Source organism: Aquila chrysaetos, chromosome 6 (genome assembly GCF_900496995.4).
Source record: "Aquila chrysaetos chrysaetos chromosome 6, bAquChr1.4, whole genome shotgun sequence".
Lineage (NCBI taxonomy): Eukaryota > Metazoa > Chordata > Aves > Accipitriformes > Accipitridae > Aquila > Aquila chrysaetos.
Genome location: NC_044009.1, coordinates 22,071,000 through 22,090,874, shown reverse-complemented (window position 1 = coordinate 22,090,874; position 19,875 = coordinate 22,071,000). Strand labels below are relative to the sequence as shown.

Sequence of the window (19,875 nt, the reverse complement as noted above, 5' to 3'; positions counted from 1 at the left end):
AACTCTTGATTAAATACACTTCAGAGACTGAGGATGAACTATAGGCATTTAGTCAGGTTGACTTTGAGGACTAATACTTTTGGGTCAAAAAAGATCATCAGTTTTGTCTTAGAAAAAATAACACCTGATACATTACAGCAAGCAGAAATATCTATGATGCTCTCCGTGGCACATTATATCACTGAAGCAAAGCAATTTTGTGATTTTGCATGCCAGCAACAAATGAAGTCGTTTAATGAGATGTCACTTAAAACCGATTGACACCTGCAGCCAGAAACTGTGCCGAACAGCACTCCTACCCACCGAGCCACAGCGACAAGCTGCTCACATCCAGCGCCATCAGTGCTGCAGCCCCAGCCGCCGCGAACCCGCCCAGCTCCAGGAGGGCTCCGGTGGTGGGAATGCCGCTAGGGCTCCCGTCCCCTGAGGGTTTCTCCCACTGCCACCCTGCAGCCACACTAATGCATGGGTCAGGGATGGGACCAATCGCCATGGCCACCGTGCCCCCTGCCCTCGCCAAGGTCTGCGCGAACTGCTCCTGGTGGAAACCAACCCCACCAGTTGCCAACCTGCTCCCTGCCCAAGCGGCCCTTCACCCCCACTGCAGGGAGGGTGATGGCTCCTCCTGGGGGCTCTCGGCCAGCACTCACCCACGCAGACCCCTACAACCCAGCATCCCTCCCCACACGCAACATGCTGCTCTCCATGCTCACTTACTTTTTGGCCTCAAGTATCACATTTGCTTCCCAACCTTACTAAATTCACGTCTTAATAAATGAATGAGTCCCTGCTGTGCAGTTTAACAGGGAAAATACTTCTAACGCCACCGATAACTCAAACTTGCTTTTGCAATCATTCATTCTTCTTCCAGTTTCCAGAGTAGGGTGGTGTGGACTGTGCAGAGCAAACAGCTGTCAAATGTAACACTGCCTCCTGCTCGTGCATTGTCTGCTGAGATTTTGATTTCTGCACATTTTCCTGAAATTACTCCATGAATATTTTCTGCAAAAGCAATTTATTCATAAACTGTTTCAAATAATCAAAGAGAGTAGAAAATCCTCATTTAAAACGTGACCTGTTTGATCAGGGGCATGTCCACACAGTACTCTGTTGCAGAAGAACAGCTGGTGGGGCAGCATGCGCATCACATTTCTGGCCTGGTCACTCACATCTCGGTTACTGAACTCACATGTTCCTCAACATTATTTTTAAAAGGAAACGTTTTTTCAGGGACCTGGTGTGGAAAGCAAATGCAAGACTGCTCAGCCTGAGTCTGTGCAAAGGCAACCTGAACGGACTGAGCCAGAAGAGTCTCAAACAGCACTCACGCTTTGGACCTGGGAAATGCATCCCAGCAGTACTCACCAGCTGCCTGGGGTAACTTAGCGCCTCATGCTTGGTGTGGCAATTTGGAGACAATTTTACAGGTACAATATTATGGAAATCTTTAGATTTTCATGCCTGCCCAGGGAGGTGAGAGGGGCTGACAAGGGAGGGCGTTTGGGTGCCTGGTGTTTGCTCCGTTCCCAAGTGCACATTCACTGTGCCCAGATGTTTTCGTCCTTCACAATGACCTTTCCCCTGCTAAGCACTGCACTTCACAAGAAGTAAATCTCAGATTTATTGAACACGTACATCATCTACTGCTGCTGCAATATGAGCCAGGGCCACCACGCTCAGTCCCACAGCAAGCGACGGAAGCAAGAAGAGATTGCTCCTGCGACCCCCCTCACCTTTTTGTTTTCTGAAGCTTCCTGAGTTAGTCCCCTGCGTGAGGCTGCTGTCTATCGCTACAGGAGTGGGATGGAGGCCAAGGAGGCTACGACCTTATGTTTTAGTCTGAACAGAGAGATGGAAGAGATGGATTATTCTACAGGAAAGCTCTCTCTGGGCACACAATTATTTGATAACCATCTACTTTGGGAGATGAATCTTGGAAGGAGGACCATGCAAAACTCTCACTGTGTTTGCACTGGGAAGCTGCATTATCCCTTTAAAAACAAGGAGTAAAATGCAAGAAAAATGATACAGAAAGCAGCAGAACAGCATGGTGCTTTAACTCGTGCTGAGCTCAGGAGAGGGAGGGGGAAGGGGTCAGTCCTGCTCGTCATGCTAGCACGTGAAATTTGGTAAAAACTATTCCTGCTGATTTAAGACTAATCAGGTCTGTGAACAGCTGGACTAATTCAGCCTCTTCCCGTGCCTCATGGCTGGATTCCTTCATGTACCTAAGAAGCAAAACCCAAGTGAAACCCATCCACCTTTCTCTCATGGGCCTCGGTGCCTAACACACAGGTAGAGGTCACGCTGCAGCCTCGTGCCCCAGGGAAGGTTTTACTGGGGCCTCTTTGAGCCGCCCGTCCTGGCTTTGCTTGGGAAATCTGCAGGAACTTAACACCTTTGAGGTGGCTGCCCCTCTGCCAAGCATGACCAAAGGTGCAGTTTGGTAGGGGCCAGGCACACAAGCACATGGAGAACGTACCCCTGAGCACTGGAGGAACCGGAGCAGGTCACGGCTCAGCCCTCCTCACACGTGCTGGCTCACATGCGCTTACCAGCAGTGGAAGGACTTGGCAGACACTGGTGTTACGGGACAGCCCGAACACAATGCCTGGATGTTCTCCTGAGAGCACCAGCACACTCAAAGGGGTTTCAGAAATGTGTAACCTAATCTGTGCCTGGGAAGGAAAACATCATCAGTCTTATCTTACAGATGAGAGAATGACACAGGGAAAATAAATACTGTAAAGATGTAGGACTCGGTGGCAGAGCTGGAACGAGAACCGAGGTAGATTCACTCTTGCACTCCCTCTGGCAGACACCTCCCCACGCCAGTCCCTGAGAGCTTCTCTGATTTCTAGTTTCTAAAACACACTGTAAATAACTGCAAATACCTGTAACCCTTTCCTGACACCACTTCCGCAGAAGTGATATAGATAATATCCACCCATTCAGGTGGGACATCAGGCAAATCGTACCAGCACAGGGCCCAGAGAAGGTTGTTGTGCCACTGGAAGAAGCCAGGCATGTCATGAAACACTTGCTGAAAAGGCCAGGCAGTCCCCGGTGTGTTGTTGCTGTTGATGCTGGATATGATTTTTCCATGTGTTCTCCTTCAAGGCTGAATTTTTATTAGGCTGACTGCCACTTTATCATCCACTTCTACTCCCAGTGACTTCAAAGGGGCAGAGAGGAAGGTGAGATGAGCTTTTGCTGCCAGCCCTCTCTTCGTGCAGGAGGCAGGCTGGAGCTGCTCCAGCTGCGGGTGCCGGCACCAGGAGCGGTCCCAGCTGCCTGGGGCAATCCAGGGTGCCCGAGGTTTTCTACTCCCTGTATTTTGGCAGAGAAAGCCACGCAGCATGACCTTGGCATGACATGAATGCTAAACAAGGCATGAAAGGTGTGTGTGTGCATGCTATGGGATTTCCATCCAGCCGCTATCTTCTGGTTCTGCAAATACATACAGAGCAAGAGCTATGTGGTACCCCTTTCCACGTGAGCACAGAAAGCAAATCCTTCTCTATGTAATTTTATGTTAATTTGTTTATAACATCAGAGAATGAAGGAGGACTAGAGGTATTTTGCCAGCAGTTCCTGTACAGACATTAGGATAGCCTTTTAAATTGAGAAAACCAAGCTATTTCTAGCTTTAAATGAAGCACCAAGAGGCAAGCCACTCACCCTTCCTGACACAACCTCTCCCTTCTGAGAGAGGTGCTTTCCGAAGGCTGATCCTTCACAAATGGTGGTGCTAGGTTAACAGTTTCCATCCTCCCTAACTGTAAATACTGAAGGCCAAGTGCTGTTTTTCATATAAACATAACCCATGATGAAATCAGGAAGGTAACCCAGGAGGGCAAAACATGAACATGCACACTGACACCATTGATCTGGGCTTTCTGCCCTGCCTGAAACACAAAAGACACCCCTCTCCAGACCTCAGTGAAGGCTGAATACACACTCATAATCTAATGGAGAGATAAACAGAGGATTTAGGGCTGGATCTGAACACATATGGCAAGTTCTACTGAAATGGTATTTAAGGCATCTGAGTTACAACCTTTGCAATAATACAGGTCCTGTTAGAGCAGGACCTTCTCTCAACCAACTTACCCACTCTAACCCACATTTATCCAAGTTTCACAGGTTACCTTCTGTATTAAATCACTTTAAAAACATGGGTCAAAGTTGTTTCATAGCTTTACTCTCTCAGTAATGTGCAACATGAACATAATAGTGTTATTGAGAAGTCAAAAATAACTTAACACAATAGCTATATAAGATTCTTCAATGGTCAAACTTTCAGCAATTACTTTTTGTTAAGTTCAGAAAATTAGCATATTTGTTAATCAAATTAATTTAAAAAGTAGCTTTTCAAAATAAAAGCAATGCTTTAAATAAATATAGTCTTTTTTATAACCATAAAACACTTAGTCCTGTTAAAGGTAACACAAATACTACACTCAAGCACAGTACTTAAACAATTGAAATGAATGTTGTGAGCGTACATGAGCTGGACACTGGGAGGGACGAGGATGCATTTCTTTGTGACATTCTCCGTTTCCTTTCTACAGCAGCACAAAGAGGCATCCAATTCTCAGAACTACCCTAAACATATGACACGTGTCAGGATATTTGCAACTGCTGCACAAAAATGCTGGTACCCTGTTTTTTTTCCCCAAGCTATTTCTCTACACTACATCTGTAGCAGTTCTGCAGCCTTGCTTCAAATTTCTAGCACAGCATGATTCTTAACCACAACAATGTAAGGCCAGATCCTGCTTGCTTCATCCAACTGGCTTCAACATCTAAGCAGAAGGCGGTAAGCAAGATCTGACCTCTCACACCTCTTGTAGTAAAGCTCACAGTTTGTGAAATCTGTAAAACCTTCCTTCCAATACTGGCACCACTGGGTGTTTCAGAACGGCCTGAAGCTCACCTTCAGCGTTCATGATCACCAAAGGATATTCACAGCTCTCCTCCTAACTACAGGGCTGACTAGCTATGTTCATTACTACATGAGTTAATGCCTATCAGCAACGACTGTAACTGTCCTGGAGATCTACAAGGTAGCAATGATTTACTGGAATGAAATAAATCAGCTAGTTCTTATGTTAGTACGTGCTAACTGGGTGTATCCTGAAGAGCTGTTTGCTAAAATTCAGTGAAATATACACCTCAAATCTAATCATAATCTATCCAGCAACTCTGACCATTTAATATCTTGTTTACTTGGTTTAAATTGTTCATTAAAAATCATGTTCAGGATCTGCAGCAAACTACTGGTTTTGCCCTCACAAAAACAGCTGTCGGTGACATTTGTTGTTGTATTTTCTTTGTTTGTTTAAACAGCGTAACAGTAATGTAACCTATAAGTTAAATGATAAAAGCTGGAGAGTAAAATAAAGCACAAAACTGATACAAGTACTTTCTATTTGTTTTGATCTTCAGAATGAACAGGCCTATTCAAAGATGACAAAGGAATAAATTAGCAAATGGCTAATGTAATGCATGAAAGGGCGTCTACAGGATTTGCATGTGCGCACACACACACACATGCACTTGCATACAGACAGCTTGGCTTCATTAGAAATCTCACTACCAGAGTTTAACTTAGATAAATTAACTGCATTAAAATACTGACATTGTGAAGATTTGAATACTATCAACACCCTGTAGAGGGCATTCCTGTGTGAATTTTTAAATGCTTTAAAAAAATAGTTTAGAGTTATTGAAATCTGTGACAAATGTGACAGCTCTGCCTCCCCTCACAGCCTCCCGTTCTCATCTCCGGCATCCTTCTCCTGTATTGCCTCCAGGCACCGTTTTGACTTGGCATCCGCATGCCCACTTCCAGTTTTGCTCAGTCCGCACGACAGGCACGCCAGCTGGATCTGCTTCATGTTCTCCAGGGCTTCGTTCTTGGCGTTCTTCAGGAGATCTCCTTGGCCCTGAGGATGCAGACAGACACGCAGGAGACAGTCAGGGATCGCACACATCGCTCGGGACCGAAAGCGGCAATACTGCTCTCGCGTGTCTGCCATACCGTTCGGTGCCACGGAACAGGTCCAAGGTCCTGTCTCAAATCCCCTCTGCCGCCCGTGAACGCCAGCCTCTGGGGAAGGGACTGAAGCCCCTTCTGCAGCCCGGCACCCAGCTCAGGGAGGAAGGCAGCGGCTAGCACAGTGGGACAGGCACCAGACTCCCCCCGCTTCCAAGTCACCCCGGGAGGTAATTTGGGCCTGGCCTTCAGGAGCCCGCAGGGGAAGGCATTTGCTCTTTCACAGTCAACAGTGAGCGCCTGCCAGGGACGAGGCAGCAATGGCACACGGTAACCCCCTCCCTGTGCCACTGCTCCGTCCTTGCACCCTGGCATCAGATCCCACGCGGCAATGGCTGTGTGTCCCCAGCCGGGGGTCCCTTGTGAGCTGCGGGACCCTGGTTCCCCACCCCTCCTTGCACCTGGATTTGCTACCCAGCCTCGGGCCCTCCTTTAGCAGAGGCAGGCCAAGCTGCGCGCCTGTATGAAACACAACAACCTGTAGCGCTACAGTGAATCCACCTGAACCATTTTGTTTGGGACCTTCGAGCGGGCGAACAGGAATGAGAGACTTCATGAGCAAATAAATGCCTGCTTCTGTATCTTCTCGGAGTGTGTAAAGGTGAGGCGACTAACAGGATGTCAGTCCAATTTGTAACTATCAGGAAAAACGTGTTACATGAAATTTGTATTAAGGAGTTTGTGTTCAGAAATGCCAGAATGAATATTTATGCAATATTGATATCTCAAGTGCTGCAAAGTGACAAGATTCTGGTGCTAGAGGATACAAATAAATAAAAGCCTGGAGATGCATCTGGTTATTAACATTCAGTATCACTAAGAACTTGAGCTGCTCTTCTCCAAATGTCACCCAAAGTACAGCTTAAAATACACCACCCACTGCAGCTGGTTATACGCATATTCAGAAGGAATACCTCCGCTGACTGAAATGTCACATTCGCATCCCTGCAACCTAACCTGACCTCCTGCAAACCACAGATGCTTTGCGGGGTCTCTGAGGAGACAATAGATGTTACAGCAGAACCTGGGGCACACTGGAGGGGCAACTGATCACCGACCCTCCTTCGGTTTTCAGAACAAACCAGTTGTGTTGGACGAGTCACAGCACAACACCTTCCAGCAGCGGGAGCATCTCTCTGCTCTCCCTTTCCCCAGAGCTAAGCGGAAGGATTTATCCCACACTGATGAGCACAGTTCCCTTTTCACCAGCGCCTGGCACCGGACTTGCACCGCCTGAGCCCATGTAAACAATGTTCACAACGAAGAAACAATGGTGGCTTGCACGTCCCACTACACTGGTAAACACCACGTGGGAAAGCACGTCATCCAGGGACGGCAGCCCGCACCCAAGAACGTGATTGCTTCATCTCCTGGTGACATGAATTTGTCCGTGCTGAACAATGCAAATAGCTACCCAGATGCTGGGAATCCAACTCAGTGCGAGAATAACAAAAAATACTGGGACTGCATGAGCGGCTCTGTGCTATTTGGTATGAAGCACATTTGAAGAGATTTGTATCTCGGCAGCATGACAGTTACGGGAATAAACAGACAAGTAGCTTGGGATCCAGCAAACAGACATGGTTTGAAAAACAAAACAAGAATAATTCACACAGCACATATTTCACATAGCTGTGATCTTGCTTTTAGGACAGAGGTTGAGCTTATGGTTAAAGACAGTAGGCAGGAATCCAGGAGCCCCGTAGCTGCCTCGAGCACATGGTATGCCCCCGTCTCCCTCCCTGTCTGCAAATGGCACAGGAATCATGCCGGTGCTGTGGTGACAGGGACAAGACACTGCAGCATAAGCAAAGAGATCCAACAGCAGTATCATTAATAACGTGATAATGTTATCAAAAAGGGTGGTAGATTCTTCAATACACAAATGCAGTTTTAAATAGTTTGGTTTTAGGATGAAATAGACCCTGCTGCAGTGGGGCTGCTGCTGTTTCTTATCATACACATGGGGTTGAAGACACCAAACGCTGCACCAACAAGCAGACAAAATTGGTGTGATGATGCTTTGTAGCCTTAACCTCTCTAAGTCAAAACCTGGCACTATGTATTCTTGCACAAGAACACAAAAATCCCCCTAGCACAAGAAGCAACTCAAAGTAGACAGCCCTACAGCTCCAAGAACAACTAAGCTCAAAACCTGGGAGAGCCAGTGCAACAGAGAGGTAAAATGATGATGATGAACATCCAGTACCCTGAAACACCTGGTGTCCCCTTAGTTGGGGTGTCTGCGGCAAGACTGCTGGAAGTCTGTCCTCTGCTGTGGCATGGCCGGCATCTCCCCGGGCAGTGGGAGCGCTCACCCACACCGTGCAGAGAGGAGGATTTCCCGTCATGCAGCAGCACAAGACGGATACAGCTCCATAAGCTGACACAAAAAGAGCTTCAGCTGAGTCCATGTCGCCTTCTTCCTATCTCCTCTTCCTTCTCAGGGTAAGGGCAAAGCATGGAAATCTTTCTCAGGGTGGCCCACAAACTGCGTCTCTGCCTAGCGACTCTCTGAGACACTCATTTAAGGGAAGCTACTTGGGATTTGACACACCCCCGCTCGGAGGACGACAGCCCGAGTCCGCCCTGCCGAGACTTGTATCTGAATTCCCTGGAAGCCAAGGGACTTCACACCCCGTGTGACAGTGCTCAGCCACCCGCTCTCCCTTATGCATATTCTGATTTCACATTTAACTAACCAGCAATTCAGATTACAGATTTCATCTGAGGCAATGCACAACATGTCTTCAGGTTCCAAGAAGAAAAACACTCCTCCTGAGCATACTTCCAATATTTTGAAGACATTCTTATTTTACAGTGATCTAAAAACAGAAATGGACTTATCAAAATAGTAAAATTCCATTCATGTACAGAGCAATTGATTTATGTCTTAGTCTCCTTGTATTTTTTATTTTTAAACAGCTGGTTCATTTGAGCAAGCTGAAGGAGCAAAAATGATTTTGAATCATCTGTCACAAGAAAATTAACGACAAACCAGACCCCTCTGACAGAGCTGTCATAATTCTAGAGGCGCCGTAAAAAAAATCATCTGTGGGCATGCTCTGTTTGAAAAGCCATCTGTCTGCTTTGAAAAACTGGCTGTGAGCATAATCCACTTAAGAAAAATGTCAGCAAAATTGTGTCAACACCATAATGAACTAAATACTGGATAGAAGCTGGAGTAAACTTTAAAAGTACGATTGCATTGAAACAACCCTCATAAATCAGTCACTGTGATCATCTCCGTGCGCCGAACAATCCTCTTTGCCCTTACAAACAAAGCATCTCTCTTCCAGACAAAGAAAGATCACAATGGTCCACTTCGGCATCTATCCATCTATCTCCCTTCTGCTATTGATATCACCAACTTTCCTGAAAATAAATACTTGTGAGAAAGGTTAAACTCAGCATTTGGCAGGACACTAAATTAAGCCAGAAGAGATTAACCGAGTGTTCTACTTGAAAAACTGATCAAGGGGGCTGTTTTTATTTAGAGTTAGGGAATATTAAATGTCAGGTTTCATACACCTGACTACAACTAACCACGGAGCCTCAGCATGAATTAACATTACAGTACAAATAATGCAGCTTGCCAAGCAGCTGTAAGATTATAAGCCTTTACCTTGACAGGTTAATACTACTTAGAAAACAGGGATAATCTGACATGGCTTTAAATATTGCTCAGTTTCAGTGACAACCCATGAAAGGCTTTAAGAAGCATAAGTAGTTCTAGACAGACACTGGCAATGGCCACAGATGGGACGAATTCTGTATGTTGTTTTTTATAATTTAATTTTTTTGCCAAATAAAACTCCTAAGTTTTTATGAGTCAAGATGACAGCTCATTAGATCCAACAACAACCCAGACTCTGAGGTTGCGGAAACGAGAGAAGAAGGTGAGTTAGGTAAGTGGCACCATTTTGTGTTCCACTCCACAGTATTTTTTTTTTTTTTTTTTTTTTTTACACATTGCATGTATGTTTCTACATAAATATATATATATATATATATATATATATATGGGCATGTGTATGTACATTAATAACCACTATTTCAATTCCTATGCTTTCTAGGAAACACCCTGCAACATGTAGGTCATGAGGCACTGCTAGTTCTGGGCCCCCACCAGGACTGGGCACGCCGGCTATCGCACAGGCAGGACCCAAAGCCCCCGTGTTGGCAGCCGCCTGCACCAGCATCAGGGGGTTGCAGGGGACCCTGAAGGCCACCGCTCGGCCTGTGCAGAAGTGCACTGCACTGCCAGGTTACCCCACACCAGCATCTTGCTTTACTGCTGGCAAAGTGGAAAATCCCGTGTTAAGCAATAGGGCCTTCCCGGCATTCAGACCTGGCCATGTTTTCAGGGAGGCTGAAACAGTAGCTGCAAAGGCCATTTTGTAATCTGCTGCTTGCTAAAGCAGACGGTTGCTTATCTCCTGGCAGACACGTTCTCTGACAGCACATTATGGGAGCTTTCCTTTGCGCTCCTCAAGGGCTGAGTAAACAAACAATAAATAACAGAGGTCTTACCACCCATGCCACATCACATTCATGATATTACTGTTATTTTTTAACCTTTTGTCAAAGAAACAAGCTCTTACATTATTATTTAATCACAAAGTAAAACCTCCAGAGGCCGCCAGCGGTTGGCTGAAAAAGCCAGACACGGCCAAATAAAACAACCATGAGCGCTGCATCACTCCACATTTCAGAGGTAACACGCGTAAGGTAACGGCACCGATAGTCTGTGCCAAGGGACTCGGAAGCAGAAATGCTGGAGAGCTGCTGTGATATTGGGATACTCTGTGTGGAGGGGGCATTTACCACAAGGGGTGCACTTTCAATGTGTCATAGCGTGACTTAAATTGTGTTTAATATTAATAAGGAAGCACACAATTAAATGATCACACATGGCTTTGAAAATGTAATCCTGAGGAGGAAATCAGTAATGAAATGATTAGACTACTATGTTAAACTTATTACAAAAGCAGATATTTTTTCATGCCTCCTTCAAAGTTAAATGTGGGAACAATTGATACGAATTTGATTATGATCCATCCACATTTCAGAACAGAGTACTCCAAAAAACACAGTGTATTTCTGTATCAATGCAGACTTTAAAACCCTACCCTTTTCGTTATTACTGCATATAGTTTGTCAAAAGCTTTGCTTTATTCTCTGTGATAGAGATCATAGTGTACATGTTAGCATGAAAAATTACTGTACACAAAGATTTTACACAAAGCGTATAATCACTTCTCACACACTGAAAAATAAAGGATTGCAAAAATGAGTCACCCCATAGGAAAAGCACAGGCCAAACATTACTTGCTAATTTATTTTAAACCCTTGCATAGCAGAAATTCACTTCCTGTCAGGAAAATAAAAAGGCCACGAATATAAAAGGTGGCATGTAAATGGCACTCCTTGTGCTACTGGTGTATCATTTAAGGTCTGGGTTTTGGGGGTAGCTTCCCACACACCCAATGCTGAACCAAATGCAAGAACTTGTTTCTACCTGGCTGAAACCAGCAACAGTTTTGCCACTGAGTGAATCTGGCAATCCCACCAAGTCCTCACTGGGGCCTGAGTCACTGAGTTTCTCAGTATTTGCTAGTAATTTCAGACGTCAAACTGAGCTTCTCATTTTGGTGTATCAGCATGTTATTGACAGCCAGAGACCTTCTCTCCCACTTCCCAAAGCAGGGTCTAGCAAAAATTTGCAAGAAGAAAACAGAGCTGAGAATCAATTATATCACACAGAGAACAGATCTGAGATGTATGAAAAAGAAAACATCCACCCAGGGAAAGGCGGTCACCATTATATGAAGTGTTAAATCTCTGTAAGCAAGAGCAGGAAAGAGAAACTATTGTGGAATAGATTGTCATGTGCAGCTTTGACACAAGGTTATGTGATAAAAACAAGGTGAACATGAGTTTTTAGATGAGTGTTAAAATTGAATCAAAGGTTGTGCCAAGCAATGAGGTCAGAATCTCTAGGGCTGATCTGCACAACGCATCGTAGCCATCAGCTGGGACACCTAGGACAGCAAGGATGAGGAAGAAGACAGAGAGGAGGAGGAATAGTTAACAGGAACAATCACCCAGTATCTCTGCATCTAACCTAGATTACTCCTCACTTCATCATTTCTCTGTTTATTTCACAAACAAGCTGTATGGATGCTGGCTCCAGGCTTTCCTGCCTGTCTTTTATTACACAGGGGGCTGAGCAGGTTCAGAGAGCAGAAAGAAACTCAAGCTCATTTCCCCAGGAAAGACACCAGGAGCGCAGAACTGACCTTGGCTGCACTGTATTTCCCAACTGTTTTACTACTTATGCAGGGAAAAAAATCCTGTTCGCACCTGGTATTTGCACGAGTCTCAGAAATGAAACCACCCCTGCAAGCAACACTGGCAGCCTTGAGGGCACTCACCAACTTGCCAAGATGCACAGCCCTAAGGCGATACATCCCAGCCAGCAGCCTCCTGCCAGCAAGGACCTACCTTAAGGACAACTGCTGGGTGAAGAGCTAAGGCGTAACCACCTCTGCAAATACCATTTACAAAGCACAGTCTCTTTTCCAGTGTAGTCAGTTTTAAGAGCAAGAGAACAACCCCAGCATTACTCCAGGTGGTTGGTAAAATTCACATGGCAACTCCAAAGCAACCTGGCCAGGAGCCCCCTGTGCAAAAGCAGAAGGGGCTCTCAGGAGTTCAAGGGAAAGCGGGCAGGAATCTGGATTACGGCCCCTCCACAGAGCCCATTCAGCCCTGGCTTGCCCTGAGCATCCAGCAGGTTCCGGTATATTAGTCCAGTCCTCTGCAAGGCACAGATCTCTGCAACCATAGTAGGTGGTCAGATACCATAGCAAAGGGACACAGAAGTAGTTAATAAAAATGAATAAATAAATGATAATAAATAGAACAAATAAATAATGAAGTAAAGTAAGATTCAGAATGGCCCTAACTTGTAATACAAATCAAATCTTAACCTCACTCATGGCTCTAGTGTGATTTCTCATCGCAACCACAGGCTGGACAACTCTGTTAACACACCCAATGGTTTACCTGCAGATGGGTACTCTGAAAGACGTAGACCTGCTCAAGCGGGTCCAGAGGTGGGCCACAAAGCTGATGAGGGGGCTGGAGCACCTCCCCTATGAGGACAGGCTCAGACACTTGAGCTTGTTTAACCTGGAGAAAGGAAGGCTCTGGCGAGACCTTACGGCAGCCTGCCAGTACTTAAAGGGGGCCTACAGGAAAGATGGGGAGGGACTCTTTATCAGGGAGTGTAGTGGTAGGACGAGGGGTAATGGTTTTGCTAAAATTGTAAGTGTGGTGTGTTAAGAACAATATCCAGGTTACCAGAAAAACAGTTCCATCTGATTTTAACTACTTATATTTAAACTCCCAAACTAGACCAATCTGCCAGTTGTTCATTATTAGGCTGTCCCACGCAAACCCCAAAACTTTTAAACTGATTTCATTTGCCATTTAGGTCTCACCCCAAAAGTCTGCATTGGAGAGGATGATTAAACAGGGATCTACAGAGGTGTTTTGCATTTGCCTGGTTATTTTTCTAGGAGGCTAGTGACAGTTCATTGCACAGCCAAGCAGTCAATCCCAGAGCACAAGGCAGTAATGTGAGCGGTTGGGAAAAGGGAATGCTGGCTGCCTCTGCCAGTGTGGCACTCCCTTGAAAAACACCCGTGGCATTTTTCGCCTTCTTTCCCAGCTGCTGGAAAGGTGCAGTTAAAATCTAACTGGCTGTGCTGGATACCGAGAGACAGGCCCCTCGGCACCACACTGGGCGAGGCTCCCCGGTTTACTACAAAACTGCTAGCACACCTCTTGTATATTCCCAAATCGTGTGACACAGCCGAACCCAGACCTTGAGGGCAGCCTGGGAGGTGGAAATGAACAAAACACTCCTGTCATACAAGGAGAACCTCAAAAACATCATGCAACTAGCAAAGAAGCAAATACTTAGAAAACCTTCTGGTTCTGGCTGCTGGCCTTGCCAGCGTGAGTATATCACTGCCTTGTGCAGCCATGGCAACTTAGGAAAGAGGGTCTGTATTTGTAATTCTCTTACAGGATTTGCCTAATGAAATAAAGGCGAAGGACATAGATGGCCAGCTTGTTCTCTGAAACACAGTCAAGTGTCCTCCCAAACCCTACTGGACCTATACCAAAGCCTGAGAAGGAATTAACGTCAAGCATTTGCTTGAATACCTGAGTGGCAAAAACACTCATGCTATAGCGTTCCCTATTGATCTTTAAACAGAGCTCTCCACTGAAATCCATGGGCTCTTGCAAATCAATTGCACTGTATGGCTACTAATCTATTCCTTCAAGCAGGCATTTTACATGCAAAAAGAGTGGGCTTTTATTTTCATTTTTTTAAAAAATGCCTCTTGCTTGTCTTTCATCTGGGCGTTTAAATTAAATTACCTTATATCAGGCTGTCAAAAGCAATGAATGTGAACATCCACTGTCTGTAACTGCGTTGCAGCAGGAATTTGCTTTCAGAAATAATGCCATTAATTTGATGTTAGCCATGTGCTGAGCAGTTCAGCTGTTTGTGTGTCTCTCGGGCACTACATCTAGCAGACAGTTTGCAAGCACAGCCACAAATGTACGGACTCTCGCTGTCAACCCCTCCACGCTAGGAGTCTGCCTTTTTTCTGGTGATATGTTTGAAATCAAAGGGTTGGATGGGAGCCCAGGAGTGCACAATCAATACTAAGAAAACCCCACATCATTGAAGAATTTGGGGCACTATTTATTTTTGATACTCAGCCATGAGATGGAAATCAAAGCTGTATGTCCAGGCATTTATTTCTTAGTCCTCCTTTGGTCACAAAACCCAATTCCCCACATGTACCAGCACTAGCTGGTAACTCCAGTAAAGTCCAGAGAGTCCCAGAAAAACAAAACAAGGGGAAGAAAAATGAGGTAGGAAGTGCAGAATTTTCTTGCATTTCATTTTTCTGAGTAAAAGGACCAGCTGCAGGAAAAGATATGTTTTGCAGCTAACAAAACACCTGTGCAACGCAACCCCAGAGTGTAACACTTGGCTGGGAATAGCTGGCACCTCCCTGCTCCCTGGTGCCCTCTGCGGTGACTCACAGCCGCCCAGGCTGCAAGCCACAGAGTTAATGTCAAAATCATGTCCTTCATCACCAAGTGTTGACAGCAAAATGACCCTTCAATTCCAATTTTCAATGGAAAGGGTGTACTGACCATCTCTGAGCTGATTCTGTTTTGACTGAAGACAACAGGCACCTGTGCTGGTTTTGGTTTTTTTTGGGGGGGGGGAGGAGTGTTAGAGGAGGTGTAGCACAAACACTTACTGCTCTCTTTAGACTACTGCTTAGGACAACAGCTAAAAAAAAATACCTGCAGCTGTGCTTAATGCTAACTGAAATAATCTAATTAAGATGAAATGAAATCACGCCAGCCAGGGCACAGCATTTCTGGACAGGTAACAGAGCATACTCATGCTTTGCTTGTTCCTGCGCACAGCTCCTTACGCTCTCCTTGTCTCTGAGTCTGGCACAAACACTAATTTCTTAGCAACTATACAGTTTGCAAATCCTCCTGCTCCAGTAGTGGCTGGCAAACATCACCAGCTGACTGGGACACAGGAATCTGCAGAAGCCACCTGAGCTCCCCCAGAGGGGACATGACACCCCTCTGGTTTGGCTGCTCTCCTCCCTTCATACAAGGCGCTGTGGGCAATCAGTTTCTAACCTGTTTACAAACAGCACAGACCACAAAAAACTATGCTGAAGCAGAAAGCTTTATGCTGAGACCTTTGAATCGATGGGCTGAGGCCAATCGTATGAAGTTCAACAAGGCCAAGTGCCAGGTCCAGCACTTGGGTCACAGCAACCCCCTGCAGCGCTACAGGCTTGGGGAAGAGTGGCTGGAAAGCTGCCCGGCAGAAATGGATGTGGGGGTGCTGGTTGACAGCCGGCTGAATAGGAGCCAGCAGTGTGCCCAGGTGGCCAAGAAGGCCAACAGCATCCTGGCTTGTATCAGAAATGGTGTGGCCAGCAGGAGCAGGGAGGTGATTGTTCCCTGTACTCGGCACTGGTGAGGCCACACCTCGAGTACTGTGTTCAGTTTTGGGCCCCTCACCACAGGAAAGACATTGAGGTGCTGGAGCGTGTCCAGAGAAGGGCAACCAAGTTGGTGGGGGGCCTGGAGCACAAGTCTTATGAGGGGCGGCTGAGGGAGCTGGGGTTGTTCAGTCTGGAGAAAAGGAGGCTGAGGGGAGACCTTATCGCTCTCTACAACCACCTGAAAGGGGGTTGTAGTGAGGTGGGTGCTGGTCTCTTCTGTCAGGTGGCGGGAGATAGGACGAGAGGAAACGGCCTCAAGTTGCGGCAAGGGAGGTTTAGATTGGATATTAGGAAAAAATTTCTTTACTGAGAGGGTTGTCAAACATTGGAATAGGCTGCCCAGGGAAGTGGTTGAGTCACCATCCCTGGAGGTATTCAAAAAGCATGTAGATGGGGTACTCCAAAACATGGTTTAGTTTAGTGGGCATGGTTGATGGTTGGACTCGATATTGAAGGTCTTTTCTAACCTAAATGATTCTATGATTCAAAAACTCCAAATCACATGGAAGGTTAAGTGAAGAAAGAAAAAAAAAAAAACACAAAATGTTATCTAACTGCTAGGAGGGAATTGCTAGGAGGTTTTTAGAAGATTCCTAAGCAAATGCTCTGATCCACCTTGTCCCTGTCAGCTGGGACATCCCTGTCCAGGGACCAGCCCTGTCATTCTGGTCCCCTGCAGTCAAAGGCAGGTTTGCTGCTGAGACTGGCCAGTGAGCTTGGTAAAAGCAGAGCTGACCCACCTTCTCTGTTCACGTTCCCCCAGCCAGAGGTCAAAGGTGCTCCTGTGGGCACAGTGGCCATGGGCCCCACGTGCTAACAGGACTTGTTTCCCTTGGGAGAATCCCAGCCTCACCTTCCCAGCGCAGATGTGAAACCAAGTTCAAACAGGAGCTGGTATGGTTATTTTTGTAAGCAGCACACTGACCCAGCAGGAAGAGAGCTACCAAAACAAAGTGGCTGGGAGGGGAGACGAAAATCAGGAGGGGTCAGAAACAGGCATGGCTGGATGTGAGAACCCTCTGTGAAGGATGGGAACAGAGACACAAAGCAAACTGAGTGAGCCAGGCACAAAAATAAGTGGTGCAGGATAGGGACTGTAGTATGCATTTACACATTAATTGCCCCAAAACGTCAACGAGGGAAACTGAACAAGCATAATTTCTAACCCGTTATGATGCCATGCCACAGAAAATAAGAGGCTTTTCAGCAAAATTGAACTCGGTTTTTAAGCCTGATACAGAGGGCTGTAGTAATACCTCCACAGTTATTGACCACCGAGCCACCCTCTGAAGGAAACTGTCCTTCTCCTGATGCTGCTGGCAGTCTCCAGTCTCAGCCCATACATCCCAGACTGCTAAATTAGGCCCCTTAGGCTGAGCTGTGCAACTCCCACCACATTTGTCACTGTTTGAAAAGGTAAAAAAAAATTTTGGGTGCTTTTCAGTGCCTTCATGTGGCTCACTTCCTCCCCACTGCTAGGTACACCAGCATTGCCAGGTCGCTGGTGTGATGGAGCAGGAGCCCAGGCGACATTGAGTGAGAACATGCAGAGCACTTAAATTGCAATTATCGTCACTCCCTGCTCTGTCAATTCAGAGTAATCACAGCATATCAGCAAGGCTCCTCTTGCTAACATGGGACCTATGTCTGATCCATAACACAGAGGATGTTGGAGAAAAAAGCTACTATATGGCCTTTTTAACTTATTCCTCCAAGTCTGACTGTTGTGTCTTTTTAGTCTGCTCTCTCACACACATAGCCTGTCTGAGATAAACAATGCCATCTTTTTGTGATCTAAAAATAAACAGCAGCTACCACAGCAACAGAATCCCTGGTTTTGTCTCAGCTTTTCTCCCCAAATGGATCCCACCTGTACCTGGGGAAATGACCCATAAGAAAGGGTCCTTTAGCTCCTGCAGGGTTTGTCACCTTGCACTTGATTTCATCTGACCCAGGTAAAAGACGACTGTAGCTGTCAAGGATACAACATACAAGATCGCAGTTTCCCAATCCGTTGTTCATACAGTAAAGCTTACTTCCACCCGCAAGCACTTGGGCCTCTGATTTCTCTGATTTCCCTAGCTCCTGTGCAAGTTTTTGGGAATGCCTGCCACATTTAGGGCTTATAGGATCTACCAGGGTTGCTGGGGAAGAATAACTGCAAAGCTAATGCCTGGTCTCACTGAACACCTACAACTTTCACTTAATGCAGTTTTTAACTTTTGACTAACTGTCCAAGCCCTCCCTACATATTGCCAATAATCATATATGTTAACACAGAAGTCTTTAATCCGCAGCCCTCTACTGCTGGTGGCTCCAGACTACAAAAGTGAATCAATACCACCAATGAGTTAAAAAGCATTTTACTTTAACCACAGCCCTCAGAATACGTTAGCCATGTGGATGGACATTTTCTATTTTCAACGTCAGGAGGCAGTAATGGAAGCTGGACTGGCACAGTGAAACGGGGAAGGTCATGCCAGCAAATCGCTGCCTGCTGGATTCACATTTCAGCTCCCCTGACTCATGTACTCATGCAAGTGCAGAAGTCAAAGGTCCTGGCTAGCAATGGTATTATGCATATCCTGACATGTGGAGAGAGGATTCCTATCTATGCTAAGGAGGGAGAGGGGGAGGACTCAGCATTCATACAGAGACAGGCTAACCCCTAGCTTCAGCAAAGCACAAAGGCCAGGTATCACTTGGTTATAAAGTACGTTACCAGATTAGACTGAGGCCACTGACAGTGCCAGGGAAAACCCGACCACCATCTCAGCAACGGCAAAGGAGGAAGTTTCAATGGAGCAACTGGCAGCTTTCATCAACTCCTAAGCTCCCCCAGGGAATTAGCTTAAATTAGACACCCGTTCCCCCCCAGGGAGCAGGGTTTTGTAGATGCTGGCACGTAAGTCACATAACAAAAGGGGCAGTCAACTTCCCATCATTTATAAGCGCTGGGAAACTGTATGTGATCCGCTGACAGTAGCTGTAATGAGCTCAAAATATACCCCAAAGGTAATTTTTAGAAGACGTTAAACCTCTTGGCACACACCAAAGCTTACATTCAAACATAACCATTTCAGGCTAGCACCAGTTTACAGCTCCCAGAGAATGGCACAATTCAGATTTAACAATAAGCAAATGCTGGAGAAAAAACAATGTACAAGCGATTCTCTCTTAATGTTCCCGCCATGTACAAATCAGTACCCCAGCCTCTCCCTGATACTCAACAGCCCTACACAGATTCAGAAAAAATGACTGTGGGTGAAGGCTTCAGGCAGCAACTCCCTCTTACTCTGTCCCGCAGGGACCACCTAGAAATGGAGCCCTTCACTCAGACACATGCTCCCTTGTACAATGTACCCGTGTCTAAATGAACCAGGGAATGTAACAGTGTAGGAATATGTCTGTTCTGGGTAAAAATTCTCCCAAATTCTGCGGGTTACCCTGACTCAGGCAGGGCACTGAGCTGACACACACGAGCTCCACGTTTGGAGGAAAGCAAAGGGAGTTTTGTCTACCTGTATTTTGTTAGCCCTGAAGCACACAGCTCTGCCAGATCTTTACCAGGACACAAGGCGCTGATTCACAACGGCATTTGACAGTTTAAAACACAAGGAAGACAAAACACCGTGGCAGGCACCATCAGTGTCATCTCTATGTGGGCCAGAAGCGGCAACG

At 46.1% G+C, this 19,875-nt stretch overlaps 1 protein-coding gene across 2 annotated transcripts in view; it reads right to left on the bottom strand.

The window, feature by feature from the left end:
- Positions 1 to 19,875, bottom strand: part of PLCL1 (phospholipase C like 1 (inactive)) — a 257,518-nt gene that overhangs the window by 40,156 nt on the left and 197,487 nt on the right. Inside the window, exon 6 of one of the 2 annotated variants that reach the window (XM_041124407.1) lies at positions 3,882 to 5,951. The exons of the other annotated variant lie outside the window; for it this stretch is intronic. Within the exon in view, the coding sequence (XP_040980341.1) occupies positions 5,769 to 5,951 (183 nt within the window). The 3' untranslated portion in view covers positions 3,882 to 5,768. The remainder of the gene's footprint in view (positions 1 to 3,881; positions 5,952 to 19,875) is intronic. 2 annotated transcript variants of the gene reach the window in all.